This window comes from Podarcis bocagei (genome assembly GCF_964188305.1).
Source record: "Podarcis bocagei genome assembly, chromosome: 6".
NCBI classification, from domain to species: domain Eukaryota; kingdom Metazoa; phylum Chordata; class Lepidosauria; order Squamata; family Lacertidae; genus Podarcis; species Podarcis bocagei.
The window spans coordinates 71,080,811-71,101,970 of record NC_138130.1 but is presented as its reverse complement, the minus strand read 5'-3'; the positions used below and the strand labels follow the sequence as shown (position 1 = coordinate 71,101,970).

General features: G+C 41.0%; 1 protein-coding gene across 6 annotated transcripts in view; it reads left to right on the top strand.

The window, feature by feature from the left end:
• Positions 1-21,160, top strand: part of BBX (BBX high mobility group box domain containing) — a 121,162-nt gene that overhangs the window by 20,137 nt on the left and 79,865 nt on the right. For 2 of the 6 annotated variants that reach the window (XM_081198966.1, XM_081198965.1), the window contains one exon: positions 15,225-15,276. The exons of the other annotated variants lie outside the window; for them this stretch is intronic. In XM_081198966.1, coding sequence (XP_081055092.1) covers positions 15,274-15,276 — 3 coding nt within the window. In that variant the 5' untranslated portion in view covers positions 15,225-15,273. The remainder of the gene's footprint in view (positions 1-15,224; positions 15,277-21,160) is intronic. 6 annotated transcript variants of the gene reach the window in all.

Sequence of the window (21,160 nt, the reverse complement as noted above, 5' to 3'; positions counted from 1 at the left end):
TACTATCTTACTATGGACAGAGATGTTTTTAAATCTTTAATGCAAAAAATAATAATATTTAGGATTAGTGTATTTTCTTGTTCCAAGCCTGTAATCTTGTATACACTTTCTAAGCAATGAGAGCCCTATTGAGCACAGCAGAACCTAACTTCTAAGTAAATGTGTGCATAGTACTGTGTTATTAGAATTCTGCCTCTAGACATAGATGATATGTGCGGCATTAACTGAGTAGACTATTTTCTAGAACCATTGAAAAGTGTTGTATAAGATCAAACTAATTAAACAGTAAGATTAAATAAATCTTAAAAACAGGTTGTACCAAGGCTGCTGGGAAAAAGGAATTTAACAATGGTTGATTGTTATGGGAATAAACCATTGTTATGTTCCTTCTTCCCTGCAGGCCTTGGTGCAACCTGGTACCTGCAAAGCACCTAAAAGAGCCTCATTTGAATGTCTGCTACCTCCGCCCACATTCTGCTTTAACATTTAAAGGTAAAGGTCCCCTGACAGTTAAGTCCATCGCAGACGACTCTAGGGTTTCAGCGCTCATCTCGCTTTACAGGCCAAGGGAGCTGGTGTTTGTCCGCAGACAGTTTTTCCGGCTCATGTGGCCAGCATGACTAAGCCGCTTCTGGCAAAACCAGAGCAGCACACAGAAGTGCCGTTTACTTTCCTGCCGGAGCGGTACCTATTTATCTGCTTGCTTTCGAACTGCTAGGTTGGCAGGAGCTGGGACCGAGCAACGGGAGCTCACCCCATCGGGGGGATTCAAACCGCCAACCTCTTGATTGGCAAGCCCGAAAGGCTCAGTGGTTTAGACCACAGCACCACCTGCGTCCAGCCTTAACACTTACCAGATGCAAACTCACAGTTTTACTATTAGCCAAAATTCTCCTCTACCCCAACCTCTCTGTTTGCCATCTAGTCTGATGAAGGGTTTTGGAAAACATAAAAACGTATGCACTATTTAGCTGCCTTTACTTTATGTGTGTCTTATCCAAAGTTTGCTTGGTGCATGCACAAAATTAAGTGATATCTATATCATCTATATCTATATCATCTATATCTATATCTATATCTATATCTATATCTATATCTATATCTATATCATCTATATCACCCAAGTCATGGCTTGCTGCTTGTGAAACTTGCTTTTAATCATTGGAACACCTATTTGAAAGCCCATATCCCCACTGTTTCTGTAGTAAAGTGCAGTGCACAGGACTCCATAGTAGCATTTTCTAATCTTGATTTAAATTAGGATAGTTTAGACCAAGCTTCAAACTAGCTAATGTGACCAGAAAAGTCTTGCTGAAATCAGTGGGTTAATAGGTCATTTTCTGGAGCAAATGGTTTGCAATCCTAAATAATAGCACAGAACACTTGCCTCAAAATGTCATGGTCTCAATAAGTTAAAAGGTTCACACTGATCTGAAGCCTGCTTCATAATCACCATTCTGCCGGAGTATATCTGTTTTATATTTCTAGCAAATATTTTAACAGTAAAATTATTTTCCCCCTGCCTTCCTTTCTGTTCTAGTTCACATTCTAACAACTTCTGAGATGCATTTTGTAGTAACAACAACAATAATATCCTCAATCCATGCATGTTATTCTTCTCAAAGTGAGATGGATGGCTCAAGTTGATAAAAAAAAAAATATCCCATAGCAAACCTGTTTTGCTATATGCAGCACATTCCAAACCACACAACTTTTGGAGTGAAATTTCCCACGCAAGTCACTTGATCCACAAAGAGTACCAACTGCCTAGTTGGGTTTTTTAAAAAATAATAATTAAATTCATGCATTCAAAAAAGAGCAACAGATTTACAATTTAGAAATATTGTATAACTATATGTAATAACATTTTATTTCTTTCTGCACACAAAACTATTGCTTGGGAAAGTATGTTGAGGATGCTTAAGTTGTGCTTAATACTGTAGTCTATAGTTCGTTTAAATTTGGTTGGATTTGTATTCTTGCTTTTATACTATGGAAACATTAGTGGGTTTGCTATCTAATGTAGAAGCACAGGGAGGGAGTTCTTCATTAGTTATTACAATTCAGATTTAGGTTACGGTCTGCTTTCGTTTTCTAAGCTCTTCTAGAAAAGTGGATTGGTGGCAGTGTCATCCAAAGATGGTTTGTTGTCTGATGTGAAGGGTAAGATGCCCCCCCTCCCCTCCGGTTCAGCATACAGAAGCTGAAGTAAGTTAACATTTACTTCAGTAATGACAACACGACTGCACAGCATATATTCTACGCTTTGCCTAAGAACAGCAATCTAGTTTAGGGAATACAGAACAGGCTAGGTAGCACCCACAGCTTTGCTCTTAAATAATGGGCTGCTGCTCAGTCACTATTCTACCTGATGCCTGCCCACTTACACAGATTCCACAGTGCCAGTCTGCATTTTGTGAGCAAAGCAACATACACGCTTCCAATACCTGCTGGAGTGCATGGCTTGGGCTTTCTTGTCTTTCTACCGGGTCACTTGATCAGATGATGATGATTTTATTATTTGTACCCTGCCCATCTGACTGAGTTGCCCCAGCAACTCTGGGTGGCTTCAAAAATAGATAAAAACATAATAAAGCATTCTACATTAAAAGAAATCTTTCCCAGGGGGTCTTTTCCCAGTTGTGCTGTCATTGGCATTCTGGGAGAAGATGACTAAATGAGTCATCCAGCCATCCCAGGCCAGCAACACACAAGCAGTGCTGCTGGGACGCAGATTTAAGGGATGGGGACAGCCAGGAGCAGAGACTTGGGGTGGCGAGGACAGCTGGAGGATTTCGACCAGGCCCCCTAGCATCTGCCAGCTGAGGCAGTCATGTTCTGTTTCGTGGTAGCCTCAGCTTTGATTCACTGACAAATCATGGTTTATACTAGGAATGAGCTTACCTTTTACCTCTCTAACATTTAGTATGCCATTTCCGTAGCATTTTGTCCTGCTTCAAAAGCTACATGACAAGAAATTGAAACCGAAACAGAGGAGAGCCACAAACCTATCAAAGAGCTTTAATAATATAACATGAAAGGAACTAACAACACTGAGATAATGCCATGGGCCTACATTGTTTTGAAATCTTTCCGTGGGAACATGTGGGCATTATAAATAGTAGGCCCCAGACTGGTGAGCCTTACCTACAGCAAAGCTGTCAACCTTCCCTTTTTTTGCAGGAAATTCCCTTATCCCAGTGCCTCTTCCTGCTGCTATTCCGGATTGTTAGATATCCCGCAGACTGTCTGCGGGACAGGTGAGGCTGCTGATCCCTTATTTTCAAATCCGAAAGTTGACAGCTATGATCTACAGAGGTTCATCTCTGTATCTTTTGAGCATGTTCAGTTGGAGGGTAAAGACCTACTAGACTTGACAAAACACTAAAGTAGAACTTGGGGAACAAAAGTCCTGAAACTGGCCTTATGTGCCTGTATTGTGCCTTAAGCTATGATTTTTGCCACATTTATTCCAGATTAAATTTAATAATATATTAAAGAATTACAATTTGTTGTCCTAATTTTCCCACAAGGAAGTCAGAATGCTAGGCATATATTTTCCCCTGCTCTTTCAACCACAGTTCTGTGAGACTGAGAGAAATGACTGGTCTAAGGTCACCTGGTAAGCCTTGCGGGCAATCAAAAATGATAACCCTGGGTCTCCCCAGCCTTAAGTCCAAAACATTAACCAGTGCTGTTTTTCTAGAAAAGAGGTGCCAGAACTCACCATGAGCAGTTCCCTTGTTCTATTATAATGGCAATGGTGCCCACCTGAGAGATGCCAGAACTGGGTTCTGGTGAGTTCTGGATAAAAAAAGCCCTCACCACTATACATAAGTTTTTCTTTTAAAGTTAGTTAACCACTTAACCACTTTTGTAGCATTTTAACTGTAAACAAAGAGAGAATGATACTCATGTTAATAAATATGTGCAGGAACAAATGTCAATAAAAATTGGGGGGGGGGGAAATAAAAAGAGAATACTGATAACAAAACAAACCACCACCAGTTCACATTATGGGTACAGTACCTGCATCTTAAGTTAACTATATAAGTTAATTTAAGCCAACCAGATGTCCAAATAGGTATCCATACGAAACTAATGTACCATATTTTCCGCCCTATAGGATGCACTTTTCCCCCTCCAAAAATGAAGGGGAAATGTGTGTGTGTCCTATGGGGCGAATACAGGCTTTCGCTGAAGCCTGGAGAGCGAGAGGAGTCAGTGCGCACCGACCCCTCTCGCTCTCCAGGCTTCAGGAAGCTCTGCGCAACCCTCGGGAGCCCGGCGCCAAGCCGCGCCGGGCTCCGGAGGGTTGCGCAGAGCTGCCTGCGCTCCCGGGCTTCCCGCAGCTCTGCGCAACCCTCGGGAGCCCGGCGGGAAGCCGCACCGGGCTCCCAAAGGTTGCGCAGAGCTGCCTGCATTCCGAAGCCTCGGGCGCGCTGATGAGCGCGCCCGGGCTTCGCACAGCTCTCCGCAAGCCTGGGGAGACCGGTACGGCTCCCTAGGCTTGCGGATAGCAGGCTGTTCTGGGGGCTGGGGTTGGGGGAAGCTTACTTTGATATTGCAATGTTCTGTCTAATATGGCCCATGATGGTCACTTGAAAGCAGTGGTAGCTGTGCTCTTGAAGCGCACTGACCACATTATTGACAGATATACTATTCATTCTAGAACTGAGTTCAGGGGAAACTGCTTTTGCCTGAAACATTGAGGGAGCCCAGTCTTTTTTAACATTTACATTGCTGGTAGGTATATGTATAGAGAGCAAAGCAAGAGGAAGCCAGGCTCATCCAGTAGTAGAAGGGGGGAAATCAGCAGCTACTTTTAGGTAGATTTGGATGCAACCTAGGTGAAGAAAACATGGTATTCAGAACATATGCCAAATTATCATAGATTTCTAGATTTAAAACTCAATTTATTTGCAGTCAGATACCTAAAATGCACAAGAGAATAACCATAAAACTTAATGAGATATCCACATTTGTGAAACCATGACATTGTTCCACATAGCACAGTTTTGGTAGTCTTTTCTCCTGCGCTGATTGTAATTTCAAGTAACCCAATTTCAAATCTGTTGGCTTTGGAAGAAACTGAAAACTTCCCAATATTATTAGTATGTGTGATTTGCACAGAAGGTACTGCTAAGATAACTGAACAGAGACAGAAACTGTAGACATTTATTTTGCAAAGAAGTAGAAAGGGGTTTGTGGGCTCAAGACTTGTTCCTGTAGTGTTAAATTATAGTTTGCCATTATGTCTGGACCATCTACTGAGTTGGGTGACGCTGTTCCAAGGGGGGAAAGTAATATTTATTATGTTCTGATATTTAAATATGTAGTTTTTATAGTTGGATATATGTTCCTGTATCTGAAAAAAAATATGTAAGGGATAAGCGAGAAGCCAATTAGATACAATTGATAGTATCAACTTATTGATAGCATCAACATATTGGGAGAACCTTCTTATAGACAAAATATGGGAAGACATTAAGAGTCTCATCTTAATATCCTTAGCTATGCATGGAAAGTCTCGTTGAAGTTAATGGGCTAAAACACATAAAAATTAGTGCAGAGCTGCATCCTGAATGAATAATTGATCATTGTCAATTTCCTGTACAAGTGTTCACTGAGGGGAGAGAAAATTTCATGCCTGTGAAAACAGATCTTTCATTAATACCCAAAAGCCAGAGAGAACTTATGGAGGGTTTTTAGGTTTCCCCCCCGCTAGGACCAGTTGAAAGTTGTAGTAATATACACGGCAATGACCTGGTTCACACTGCACATTAACACATAAGCTAAACTATTGCTTAATGTGAACAAGCAGGGTGTTGGTGCACTCTGCTCAAACATTTTTACAATTCTGCTTCTGCTGCTGCCGCACAATGAATGAAGCAAGCCTGAGTCTGTCTTGTCACCTTATCAAACCTAGGCTTGTGGCTTTACCCCTCCATACAAACAACGAGAAACATGCCAAAAATGAACTTTAGTTACTGCTCAGAGTTTATTTGGAGAGAGAGAAAAAAAAACCAAGCTTGGATTCTAGACAACACAACAATCCAGACTCGGGCTTGCGATGTGTGGTGCAGCAGCATCAAGAGGAGTTGGGGGTGCCACAGAAACTTTAGAGCAGCATGTTCCAGCACTCAGCTCATTCGTGTTAAATCATAGTTTGCTTTCAACCAAGGTTTAATGTGGTATGCAAAACTTATGTGATTTTGTAATTTCAGAACCTATTCCTTCTTTATTGCTTTGCATAATGGTGCTTAATTTGTTAAGTACTTAATTTGTTCCGGAGGTCCGTTCTTAACCTGAAACCGTTCTTAACCTGAAGCACCACTTTAGCTAATGGGGCTCCTGCTGCCGCCGCACCGCCGGAGCACGATTTCTGTTCTCATCCTGAAGCAAAGTTCTTAACCCGAGGTACTATTTCTGGGTTAGCAGAGTCTGTAACCTGAAGCGTATATAACCTGAAGTATATGTAACCCGAGGTACCACTGTACATTAGGTGTTGCTAATTGGGGTTTCCCCACATGTACCTGTGAAGTTAACATTTTTTCACCTTCATGTTTAGGGATGCTTTCATGTCCACAAGAATACTGGATCTGAATATGCACACGTTTCTTGATACAAAAGTGGCAAACAAAGTTGAACATATTCTAAAGTGTAGAAATGTCTTACGCGTTCATAACTCCAGGTGTCGTTATATGGCTGTGTCAGGGACAAGTGGCAAATAAGGTCTGGGATGTCTGGAAGGCTCAGTTTCTGAATCCAACAGAAATATCAGTCTATATTGAAAAGCTTTGCCTCATTTGTGCAATTCATTTTAGCCAATGGGAATTGAAAATAAAGCTATAATTTTTCACAAGAGTCTATTTTGACAAGAAACTGCCTTCAGAGCATAAATGAAACGTGTGAACTTGTAAGCTATTGTTTTCCTTTGGTACATATATTCTGTTTAAATTCTTTCAAGTATAATTATGTATTTAATTATGAAGGAACTTGCATACTGGGTGTCACTAGTGATTTATGTAGTGCAATATCCGGCCCATAGCATCAGTAAGTGCTAAATGCTCTAGAGAAGGAAACCAGGGCACATAGGAAATGACACATGCCCTGTTGTTCACTTCCAGCTTCTGGCAGTCAGATCTTTGGGGATACTTTTAGAATAAGTGCACATGATGCCTGATAATTATTTGAGTCTTCCAGGAATTTGTCTAATCCCTTTCTGGCTCCCAGTTACAATTTTACTGATCATGGTATCCTAGAGCAATGAGTTCCACAGGTTAATTTGTACATTGTGTACAAAAGTATTATTGTTTTGCACCTGCTACTTTTTTGATTTAATTTCTTCCAGAAACAAATCTATTGACCTTTACCTTAAACTTTTACTGCTCTCGTATGAAAGCTCTTACATAGGCCTATTAATATAGCAACAACAAACATGTTTATCCTAATTGGGGAAGAATTCCACACTGTGTTTAAAATAAAAGGGCACTCTGGATTAACAAGTGGTGTGTTTTACATTTCAAAATATTTCATAAAATGTATTGTTTGTACAAATCTAGTGCCTCACAATGAGATATCATTACCTATGATAATAAGCAGTTTCCACTAATAATGTAGGGACGCGGGTGGTGCTGTGGGTAAAACCTCAGTGCCTAGGACTTGCTGATCGTATGGTCGGTGGTTCAAATCCCCTTGGCCGGGTGAGCTCCCGTCGTTCAGTCCCAGCTCCTGCCCACCTAGCAGTTCGAAAGCACCCCTAAGTGCAAGTAGATAAATAGGTACCGCTTTATAGCGGGAAGGTAAACGGCGTTTCCGTGTGCGGCGCTGGTGCTGGCTCGCCAGAGCAGCTTCGTCACGCTGGCCACGTGACCCGGAAGTGTCTTTGGACGGCACCAGCTCCCGGCCTCTTGAGTGAGATGAGCGCGCAACCCTCGAGTTGGTCACGACTGGCCCGTACGGGCAGGGGGGTACCTTTAACCACTAATAAAGTATTAACACCATGGTGTATTTATTATAATCAACCTATACGTTTCTATTTAGAGCTTATTCACTTAGAGTAGCTTATGTATATACTGTACAGATGTATAACCTTTATCAGAAAGGCGGGTTATACATCTGTCAACCTACATTTCCAACTATAATTAAAGTACATGTGGAAAACTCTGTTGGAAGGAATCCCAATATTCATCTTTTTGTATATAGCCCTTAAGGGCATCCCTTATTTAATATAACCATATTTGAAAGCGTTGTCCCCTGTTTCAAATCACTGTCCACAGGACATAAAAGATTCTCCTGGTGGCAGGTGACCGCTTTAGATGACTGAATGACAGGCAGTTCCAGGTTGTCCATTATAATTGTATTGATAAAGCAGAAAACTCACTTGATTGTGCAGAGAAGGTCATTTATGTGGCAGAGGGAATGAATAAATAATTACATTGACAAAAGAGGCAAAGGAATGACTTATGTTTGGTATTTAAAGAATGCTAACTAACTTGCTTCCCAAGAGATGTGGACACGTATTTTCCAAATACTATCAAGTCTCTTGGTGATTCCGAAGGTCTCAATCCATTCTGATGTGTGCCTCAGAAGCATTGTGTGCACCTAACCACCAGTAGATCACCTATTAGCACCAGGAGAGCAGAGAGTGGGATCTGGCTTGATTCCCCACTCCCCTAAGTATGATGTAATTATTAGATTAGCTGTGTTTAGGCATTTAAACTATGCCCCTAATAGCCCCTGGTGTGTGGGATTCCCTTCAGATTTTTGCACAATCTTGCATTTCTTCTACTTGATTTTGGGTGATTTTCCTGCTTCCCCCACCCACACTGCAGCAATAGTAGAAAGGGGGGGGGGTAGAGAAGGGAAAAATCCATTGCACAAGCCACTTTCAACTTTGATGTTCACATAAGTACACACAACCACATATTGTTTTTTCTGTTTCATATGGCATATTCACCTAGTAACATCTCTGTTTCCAAATAATCTACTCTAGATAATGCACTGGTGTATCATTTTAAAAAGGAATCAGTATAGTGCTCAGTATGCCAAAGTCTTGAAGCATAGCTAGATGGGGGATTATGTGATTTTTTTCCAGTGTATATAGTTCATTTGTCTACAAATTAAGTAACTTTTAATATCCATCTAGAGTCAAAATTTAAATTGTTGTACAGGGCTTTCTTTGAAATCACATATGCATCTGAAATTCTCTTCTCTATATAGGTCTTAGATCAACAGTGATGAATTCAGCAGCAAAACTGGTTCACACGGTCACTTGAAGTGATTAGCTTCTTAGGTGTAGATTCTGGAATATTTGGCAGTGAAGCTAGTTTTTGTGATATTAATAAAAAATAAGTATTTCATCTAAGAGCATGAACTTGGCATTTTGAAGTATCAGAGTGAAGAGTTGGCATAGCCGCAAACTCATCTGATTGCCCTAAGGCAGGCCACTATTTCAGTCTCTAGTCTCAGCCCTCCAGTTATAGTATGAGGCAAAATAGTGCTGACCTAATTTACAGATTTGTTTTCAGAGCTGCCAAAATAATGTAAATGTTGAGGACTCCAGCTCCCATTCATCCCAGCCAGTCACGAATGATGGAAGTTGCAGTATAGCAGCGTTTGGAGTCATATTTCCCCATCCCTAGCCTAAAGTCACCAAGTGAACTCATGGCAGAGATTAAATTTAATCCACAGGTTTGCGTCCACGTGCGCGCACACACACAATTTTTTTTGATTTTGTTTTGTTGTATTCAATATTTTTTTATTTTGCTTTTTTTGTTGGGGAATTTTTTTGTGGGGGTCTGGCCTGCTTTTTTAAAAAAAAATCAATGTTTTATTTGCTTTGGGATATGTGTAGGTGTTCCACAGGGTGGGTTTTTTTTTTGGGGGGGGAGGACATAGTTTAGAGCATCATCAGCTTTCCACCTCCTGTGAAATAGGTATTTGATGCTGACCACAACAGTTTATTAGGTTTCTGTTTATGCCCTCAAGCTGCTTTAATTATCCTGTAAAAATGAATTGTAGTTAAAAAAAACCCCACCAAATAATATGATTCCACAAAATATTTTTTGAGATTCAAAAGGCACTCCTGTGTTTTAAGTTTCCTGCCAAATTAGCTGCTGTTTCCGTTATGCTGTGAACCGAGCCTTCATTACTATTGCTTATGATAGTTAGTTTAATGTTTACTTCTAAAAATGGTTTGTCCCATTTGCTATGGTGGTATTTAACAATGGGCACTGTTCTGCAGGAAGTTCTCCTGTTGAAATAAACACTGAATGCATAAAGGCAGCAATTATTCAGTTAAATATGTGGTTATCAGGCTGGGGTATCCAGTGGTCCCAAGGATAGTTATTTATAGTTTGAATTAAATAATCTTCTATTTATTTTCATCTGTACAGGAACTGTAATAATAAAATAATCAGAAACCACAATACAGTGATACCTTAGTTCTCAAACTTAATCTGTTCCGGAAGTCCGTCCGACTTCTGAAACTTTCGAAAACCAAGGTGTGGCTTCTGATTGGCTGCAGGAGCTTCCTGAACTCAAGTGAAAGCTGCATTGGATGTTTGGCTTCCAAAAAACGTTTGAAAACCAGAACACTTCTGGGTTTTCAGCGTTCGGGAGCCAATTTGTTCATCAACTAAGCCGTTTGAGAACCAAGGTTCCACTGTACTAACTATTAACTATGTTTGACCAAGATGAATGTGACAATATAATCAAATCTTTTTCAGTATCATAGGTTATAGTCAACTTACTTAAGTAATGAGTAATATATGATAGTATAGCCATTATTTGTGATCGGTCTTCTGGCATTCCACCTCTCTGTTCACTGAAACTGAAGATCACGTCAGTGCATGTATATGTGTGCATTTATATGTGTGCATATATGTGTAAGCGTGCATCTATAAAAACTCAGGTCTTTGTTTAGAAACTGACTTGACTCTGATCAAAATGGTAATGGTTCTCATTTTTGTTTAATGGGTGAATCAGTCATGTGTAGAGCAGGTAGCCAAAATGATGCCCTCCAGGTGTTTTGGTCTGAAACTCTATCAGCTTCAGCCAGCATGGCCAAAGATGATGGGAATTGTAGTCCAGCAACATCTGGAGGCCTCCCATCTTGGGTTTCCTTGCTGTAGACAAGGGCCATTTCAAGTATTACATTTTACAGTGAACTCTATTATACAGGTAACTCTCATTTTAGGCACATCCAATATGTGTGAGATTGCACACACCCACACACCCACACACACATATACACACCCACACCCACCCACCCACACACACACCACTGAATCTGGAAGTAACTTGGAAACATCATAAAAGACATCACTAAAAGGGCAGGGACAGAACAGGAACGGAAAGAGGTGTCTCACTTGCATGTGATTTCATGCAAATGCTCAACGTCTCAGAACACAAACCCCATGCGAATCGGGGGTTGCCTATACAGGCTTAAAATGTGTTTTATAGTTGTCTGTGCATTTATTAAAGGACGTGTTTTGAAGTATGATAGACCTACACACTCCTGGAACTTCTTGATGAGCTGTGACAACCAGCAGGAAAAACCAATAGAGGAAAACTCATTTTTCCTTGAAGTGCCCCCAAGAGGGTTTTTTTAAAAAAGAATTTTGAGCTATTCATCTTGCAACCTGTTTCAAATCTCTCTGTTTTGGGAGGTAACATTAGTGTCACCTAGGGGGGTAGGTCCTTTTCTGTTGTGGCACCAACCCTAAAGAGTACATTGTTAAGTGAGGTTTTCAGGCCTTAAGACTATACTGCTTTAGGCAGTTGGTGAAGACCTGGCTTTGGGGAAAAAAGGTTTTTGGTTAATTTGGTAATTTTTGCTATGTCAGTTCCATTTTCCTCTTGTGTTGCTAGAATTTGTTAAACAAGTTGGATATTGTTAAATGTATTAATTGGATTTTTAAAAATGGTTGATGGTTCTATTCTGTTTTTACCAATATTTGCTAGCTGCCTTGAGTTTATTTGGAGAATAGTTTGGATAGATTTAAAAAATCAATAAATCACAGGTCAACTTACTATATTGTATTATCAAGTACAAAGGAATCAAATAGTGAGATCATCCAAGGCAAATGTTTATTCAGGTGCAAAAAACCTCAAGTGAAATTATTCTCTGAAGGTGAAATGACCTGATTTTTATAGTGAAGTCAGAACTAATAAGATTATTCTAGTTTCTGTTTTACTTCTAAGTTAGAAAAATAAGATGGACAGGTTGCTCTAGAGACACCTGTACTATGATGGAAACAAAAATATAGATAATTGTGTATTGAATATGATGCTTGGAATAGTGCAAGAAATTCAGAAAAAATGGCCGTTTCCCAGGTGGGCAAAATCCATAGCTGTCAACATTTCCCTTTTTTAAAGGGAAATTCCCTTATTCTGAATAGGATTCCTCGCAAGAAAAGGGAAAAGTTGACAGCTCTGGCAAAATCCGATCATCTAGAATTTGGAATTGATTGGGAGAAGAGAGGAAGCAACAGACAACCAGGGAATGATCTGGACATGTTCTGTAGTTAACCCACCATGTTTTTGTTCTACCGGTTATCTATCTTTGCCTTTGCATATTTTACCCCATAATACTTTTCTGTATAGAAGAAATATAACTGATAGCTACTCCACTAGGACTTTCCAGAAGCTTTACTGACTTTCCATGGTGAATCAAAGTGCAATGAGCTTTCTGATTGTACAGAGTGAAGTTTTTACTGTGCTTTATCAGTTATATTGTATTGAGAAGCTTCTGAAGCAAGAAAGCAAAGGATTGTTTGCCGTAGGATTTGCTACAGTAGTGGCCAGTGTGGTGGGACAGAGCTGTGGAGCCAACTTCTCGAGACTGGTTTTGTTACAGCTTTTATGTGAGCAGAAGAGAGGTTGGGGCTGCCTGGACACGCCAGAGGAGCCAACCCAGCATTCCCAAAGGTGTGTCCACAGAGCCTCACCTCACCACTGCCTTGCCCACCCCAGAGATATTCAGGTAAACTGGTGTAGCTGGTGTCAGGATGGCAGCTCCACTGCTCTGCCTCATCTCGCCAATTAATACTGACTTGCAACACTAAAGAATAAATTACAGCTGAATGGTTCGTGTTCCAAGTCCCAGTGAAAAGGGCTGCTTTTTGAGTGTGTGCTGTACATAGTGATAAACAAATTTCTAGACTTTCTGTATGTGGAGGACATTCTAACAGGTTTCTTTACATATAGCAGCCCTTCCAGAGGTGGAGTTTTTGTCACATCTGTCTTGAACCTCCCAGTGGGTCCGTAGTGTTTCCCTTGCTCTTTCCGCTCACCTGTCCACTGCCCATACTTCTTGGCTGTTTCCAGTACCATCCTTCTTGCAGTGTGTGACCCCAAAATTTGCCAAATAAACTATTAAGACATATTAAATCTTGGAATCATAATATACCAATGTCAATATAGCTAGTCATGTTCACCCATAATATTTAGCTAGTCTAATAAAAGATGTCATTAATTATTTCTGTCCTAAAACAAAACAACAACAACAATCTTCTCTGTGCTCTACCAATGTATAATGTGCATTTGGTATGAACATAGGGAGAGGCTTTCACATCTAGTCTATATTTCTTCTAGTTTTTCTTAATTTCTTTTAGATTTTTGGTGTGCTAGTTTTAATGTGTTGGTTTTTTGCTTAGAATATTGTAAGCTGCATTAAGTTGCCGTGGCAAAAAAGGACTAATAGGATAATAATGATAATGGATTTTCAGTACAAGCCTTCTGGACCTCACTTCAGTTGAGAAAGACTTATGTTTGAAAATATCACAGAATGTGTGCTATTCTTACATGTCTATTTAGTTTGAAAAATGCTTCAATACAAACAGTTTCAAGGTTCACTTTTACATGTTATTATTATTTGCAAAAGTGAAGTTGGGGCATATGCTTATCAGTGCAGACAAGATAATTTGTCAACTGAAAAATTATATGTTTTGACTCTAGGTGATCTGTAAGTTATGCTCAGAGCAGATTCATTGAAATTAATGGGTTTAAGTAACTGAAGTCCATTGATTTTATATAGTCTATTCTTTGAATATGACTAAGTTGGATTTCATTTTCTGTGTTGGTAAATGGTAAAGGTAAAGGGACCCCTGACCACTAGGTCCAGTTGTGACCGACTCTGGGGTTGTGGTGCTCATCTCGCTTTAGTGGCCAAGGGAGCCGGCGTACAGCTTCCGGGTCATGTGGCCAGCATGACTAAGCCGCTTCTGGCGAACCAGAGCAGCACACAGAAATGCCGTTTACCTTCCCGCCGGAGTGGTACCTATTTATCTACTTGCACTTTGGCGTGCTTTCGAACTGCTAGATTGGCAGGAGCAGGGTCCGAGCAACGGGAGCTCACCCCATTGCGGGGATTCGAACTTCTGATCTTTTGATCAGCAAGCCCTGGGCTCAGTGGTTTAACCCACAGTGCCACCCATTGTTGGTACATATTGCTAAAAACAAAGAGATCATAGACATGTTACTGTAATTACATCTTCAGATGTTTTAGAATATTTATTGTGATGCATCTTGTGTAAGGGCCTGTAAGACAGAGTTGTTCCACCTGGCCTTTGGCTTGGAGCCAATTTGATTACCTCCCTCTCGTTCTTTTCCTTTTCCTTCTCCTCCTGCGATGAAGCTACATTTTAATGTTTCATTATTTTAATGTTGTATTTTAATTTTGTTTTTAAGTTGTAATCATTCAACTTGTTTTTATTATTGCTTGTAAGCCGCCCTGAGCCCGGCCTTGGCTGGGGAGGGCGGGGTAGAAATAAAAATTATTATTATTAATAATAAGAAAAAAACCATCCCAGATCTTATATTCATTTACATTTCAAATTAAGTGATTTTAATATTGCCCGCATACTCAACTGATTTATAATAAACAAATATTTCAGTTTGGGGGGAAACGTGGCTTTTATTCTCAACAAGTTAACCATTTATTTATGTTTGTTATAATTATTCATTGCTGCCGTAAACTCTTGTTTTCTGCAAAATATGCTGGTATGTTTTGAAAGCAACCATGGCTACTGTCTACTTAATTCCAATCCTTTTTTAAACCAAGTTTTATATTGTACATATTACCTCCGTATAGAAATAAATGTTAAAGGGTATGTTTGAATCGACAGTGTCTTAGAAATTGCTAGTTTTAAAATGAGTTTTTGGTGAAAAAGCAGTGAGAGATTATTGACTTTTGAATATATTTTTGCAAATTTTAGGAGGCGGAATTAAGGATGGGTAGACAGGCTCTGCGAATCTGGTGAGGTGATGGTAAGTGATAAAGGACTGTGCAGCAGCGAGGAATTGGTTATATCTAATAATCAGTTCTGTAGGAACTAATGAAAAAGCATTTCATCCCTATTGATATGCCTTGTTTCTGCTGTTGCATCTCTCCCTGTTCTCATGCTGTTTGTTTCCCCTTCCTCCTCATGCCAACTCCTCAGCTGCCAATTTATTTTATGTCACCTCCATTTTGCTGTTCATGAAAAGTAGCAGATTAGCATCCCCAAGAGAGGTCAATCCAGTTAAGAGTCTGAACCACCTGGTTTTTACTGTCCCACTTTCAATATTAATATTGAGCGTTTTTAGTACTGTCCATAAATTTTTGGGATAAAACCACTGGGAAGTTTTCCCTACTCTTTTTCCCCTTCACATCTCTCTTGTATGGTGTTCTCTCTTTCCCCACTAGGTGTACACTGACCAGTAATAATAAAATGATAATTTCTTAGAATGGGTATACACTATGGGTGTCCGCTGACCACAGGATTTTGTTCAGACCTTGATGATGTGCTTTGGGGGAAAACCTGCTTTCATTTGAAGTCCTTCAGAATCTTTTTTAATTGGGTTTGGAGTCCAGCTTCGCTTCAGGAAAAAAACAAGATTTTGTTTCCCTCACATCCTTCTTGACTATTACAGTGGTACCTCTAGTTGCGGACTTAATTCGTTTCAGGGTGCTGTTTGCACCCCGGAAATTCCGCAACTAGAGTGCCTTCTGTGCATGTGCGTGGCGCAATCGGGCGCTTCTGCGCATGTGCAAAGCGTGCAGATCATTTCTGCGCATGCGCGAGTGGCGAACCCAGAAGTAAACACTTCCGGGTTTTCCACATTAATAAGCTGAAAGTCCGTAACAAGAGCAGAACGCAACATGAGGTATGACTGTATAGGTGTATTTTTTTAAAAAAAGAAAACTCCCTTTTGACAGAAGTGGATAAGATTTGCAGGCATAGTAAACTCTCCAGAAATAGGCAGATTGATCCAGCAGCATTTGTTCTGGACATATATATATTTGTCCCAGAGTGCAGGGTGGATTTTGTTACAAAGTTTGAGGTGAAGAGTGAGCAGATCTTTGTTGGTTTGGTTTAGTAGGTATCTTTTCTTATGTAGTTCGTTTCTGATTAGGGATAGTTCAGTTCGTTTCAGGATCCTTTCGGTAGCTGGGGTTTTAGAGTGGAATTTAAGTTGGAAGCATGTGGGAATTAAGTTGTTGTCTCGGCAGTTGCGTAGGAACAAGAGATCACATAAGATGGTGGCTCTTCGGATTTCTAGTTTCTCGTAGGTTCTTGTCAGCTGGAAGGTTTCCTCCCCGTAGAGGTGAGATATTTGCTTTCGTAGATTTTCACAAGAACCTGCACTCTGGGACAAATGCAAACAACTAGCCGTTTGGAGAGCTGAAACGGAGTCCGCACATAAGACAGACACACACACCAACAAACTCCACAAACTAGAGAAACGCCAGAAGCCCAGCCACCCTCCACAACAACCCATGAAACAAACAGTACATAACATATCAGACAGGATCCTCACCTCAACTGAAACCAAAGTACTCTCCAAAGGTTTCAACTTTGCAGTCGCCCCGAGACGCATCCCCACGGAAAACATCATATGCGGAGTCGAAGCTAGCCTAACCAAAATCAACCCAGATGAAGCCAATAAAATCAGACTTGAAGTCACCAACATCCTCTGCTCCAGCAAACCACCCAGAAGCAATTTACACAAAGAAGAACAGAAAGCACTCACCAACCTGAGGAAAGACAACAACATAATCATTCTCCCAGCAGACAAAGGTAATGCCACTGTTGTGATGAACACATCGGACTACCAAGCAAAACTATCAAATCTACTCCAAGACCCTACCTACCAACCTATAAAAACAGATCCCACCACCTATCTGGAAAAAACCACCAAATCCAAAATAAAAGCCTCTCCTATCAGTGAAGAAATCCAGCTAAGAATCATCCCCAGAGAAAAATCATCCAGATGCCCCAAACTCTACGGTCTCCCCAAGATACACAAAGAAGGAACACCACTCAGACCAATAGTCAGCTCCATAGGCTCACCTCTACAAAATCTCGCTAAATTTCTCGCTAAGCAACTTCAGCCCTATGCAGAATCTATCGCTTCACACGTTACAAACTCCTTCCAGTTCATAGAAACAATAAAGAAGCAAAACCTACATCCCGACGACCTACTTGTGAGCTTCGATGTTGTATCTCTCTTCACACAAGTGCCCATTAATGAAGCCTTGACAGCCATTCAAAACAAATACAATCCCCCCGAATACATCCTGGACCCGACCAACCACTGCCTAACCAACACGTACTTCATCCACAATGGACAAAGATACAAACAGATAGAAGGAGCACCTATGGGATCACCCCTCTCACCGGTCATCGCAAATCTGTACATGGAACACTTTGAAACCAATGCTTTAGACAAGTCAGAACACAAACCCAAACTTTGGCTCAGGTATGTTGACGACACCTTTGTAATTTGGCCACACGGGAAGAAAAAACTAGATAGCTTCCTCACACATCTCAACAGCCTACACCCCAAAATACAATTCACTATGGAAATAGAAGCCAACAACCAACTTCCCTTCCTTGACGTCCTAATCTACAAAAAACCTGATGGCTCCCTAGGACACACTATCTACCGGAAAAAAACACACACCAACCGCTACTTACATGCACAATCACACCACCACCCTGCACAAATAAACTCCGTAGCCAAGACTCTCATCTCCAGAACCAAACGCCTGGCTGACAAAGACCACTTGACAACTGAGTTACAGAATCTTTCAAATGTGTTAATCGCCAACGGATACCAGCAAAACAGGGTTACGAAGCTAATCCAAAAAGAAACACCCCCCAAAAAGCAAGACACAGAAGAAAACAATGGCATGGCCCTCCTTCCTTATATCAAGGGCACTACAGATAAAATTAGCAAAATCCTCCATAAACACAATATCAAAACAGCCTTTTGCACCAACCAAAAAATAGCCAATATCCTCAGAAACCCCAAAGATAAAATCCAGTTAGAAAACCAAGGGGTCTATGAAATACCCTGCAAAGTCTGCCCAGCCACGTACATTGGACAAACAAACAGACGAATAAATGCACGTATCGCAGAACACAAGAATGCCGTCAAAAAAGAAGAAAAAACTTCCTCTCTTTACCAACACATGAAAGAAACAGGACACGAAATTAATTTTTCAGATTCCAAATTGCTCTTTAACATGGAACACCACCACAAGAGAATAATCATGGAAGCCATCGAGATAGAGAAACACCCTCACAACATGAACAAGCGTGACGATACGTCCCGCCTGCCAGACATCTGGAAAATAGCCCTCCCCACAAAAACCGACACCAGAACCAGAGGCACACAGAACGCCATCTCCAATCAACCACACCAGACCCAAACCCAGACCCTCTCCACAGATAAATTACAGACACCATCCAGTAGCCAAACCATAGTGGCACTTCCGGATGCTGCACCCCCCTGCAATCCCTACACAGATCTGGCTGGCACAGGGCACAAAACCACAGCTCGCCCCTATACACGAAGCCAAGCCAGAGCACAACTAAGTGCAGTACAGCCATCTTCTCAGAAAAAACTCTTCACAAGGTCAAGAGGTCAAGACACGAAAGCTTTAGCAACTAATCCACACCTAATGACCCTCCTAAGTGGTACTCAGAATATCACTCAAGAAATCACTCAAGATATCCCTCAAGTAATTAATGAACAAAAGAAGAAAAGACACACTAACCTGGGAACTTCCTCTCTGCCCAGAACGTTGGAGGCTATACACCACACCCTCCACAGTATTTATAGGAACTCAAACACTGAGATCCTGCTCTGTTCCAGTAACAAGAAGCCGAAAGCACCAGCCTGAAGATGACGAGTGAGACCTCGTCGAAACGTCGCCTAGACACCCCAACTCTTACACGGGAAGACACCCGAAGACACCAAAACCTACATATATATATATATATATATATATATATATATATATATATATATATATATGCTTTCGTAGATTTTCACGGGTACAGGAATGTAGGAAGTTCCCAGGTTAGTGTGCCTTTTCTTCTTTTGTTCATTAATTACTTGAGGGATATTCAAATTGATTCCAAATTGCTCTTTAACATGGAACATCACCACAAGAGAATAATCATGGAAGCCATCGAGATAGAGAAACACCCTCACAACATGAACAAGCGTGACGACACGTCCCGCCTGCCAGACATCTGGAAATTAGCCCTCCCCACAAAAACCGACACCAGAACCAGAGGCACACAGAACGCCATCTCCAATCAACCACACCAGACCCAAACCCAGACCCTCTCCACAGATAAATTACAGACACCATCCAGTAGCCAAACCATAGTGGCACCTCCGGATGCTGCACCCCCCTGCAATCCCTACACAGATCTGGCTGGCACAGGGCACAAAACCACAGCTCGCCCCTATACACGAAGCCAAGCCAGAGCACAACTATTTGCAGTACAGCCATCTTCTCAGAAAAACTCTTCACAAGCTCAAGAGGTCAAGACACGAAAGCTTTAGCAACTAATCCACACCTAATGACCCTCCTAAGTGGTACTCAGAATATCACTCAAGAAATCACTCAAGATATCCCTCAAGTAATTAATGAACAAAAGAAGAAAAGGCACACTAACCTGGGAACTTCCTCTCTGCCCAGAACGTTGGAGGCTATACACCACACCCCCTCAACAGTATTTATAGGAACTCAAACACTGAGATCCTGCTCTGTTCCAGTAACAAGAAGCCGAAAGCACCAGCCTGAAGATGACGAGTGAGACCTCGTCGAAACGTCGCCTAGACACCCCAACTCTTACACGGGAAGACACCCGAAGACACCAAAACCTACATATATATATATATATATATATATATATATATATATATATATATATATATATATTAAAGGAAATATCTATAACTTCTTTATTTTTGGAATAATGTTATTAAATTTCTATGGGAGTGAATCCTGCCACATTTCAGAAGGATAGTAGCAGTAGCTTTTTCCACAAGGTCTGCCTTCACAGCTGTGGGTTAAGTAAAAAAGAAAAAGATTTATTTCTTTATTTTTTGTGGGCAATTGATCTGAAGTAGCAGATATGAGAGAGGCACCCCTAGGAAAGAAAGCTGTCAAATTTTAAAGAAAGTTTTTGATTGTGGGGGAAGAGAGTAAAAGGGAGCCACTTTCCTCACTGTGATTTCATTAGGGGGACCAATTCAGTAGTGTTAGGTAGGTGCCAACAGGAGTTTTATTTGAAGAGTAGCCGGGTGTGTTCCATCTCACGGACCCTTAGTTCCCCACTTTAAAACCTCCATAACTGCATGTCCAAGTTGCTTTTTATGTGGAGGGGAGCATGAGAGGGGGAGAGAGAACAAGAGCTGCTGTGATTCCTCAGTTTGGGACACCTTATACAGATGCCACTTGACCTCAAACAAGCCCAGAATCCCTCCAAAGCACCTGACATCAGTTGAAATTCATCCAAATCTGCTCCACGCCCCAGTATACACACAAGTGGAGATTCTTTCCTATTTATTCAACCTACATTATCTGCACATAGTTCTTATAAAGGGCTTATGCCCCCTTCCCATCGAAGAGCCTTTATGCTCACGAGATTAAATGCCTTCCCCTCTGCAGTGACCAAAAGTAGATTCTCACATACCCCATATCAAGCCTGTCTGTGTGCCTGCAACCAAGAAGTACCTGATTCAATGGACCACATTCTCTTAGATTGCTCTCCACATAGTAGAACTCTCCAACAGATGCTGAGCAAAATGTTGGACCTCGGGTCTATAACTCCGAGAAGATGTCAAATGAGGTTTCTCCTGGCAG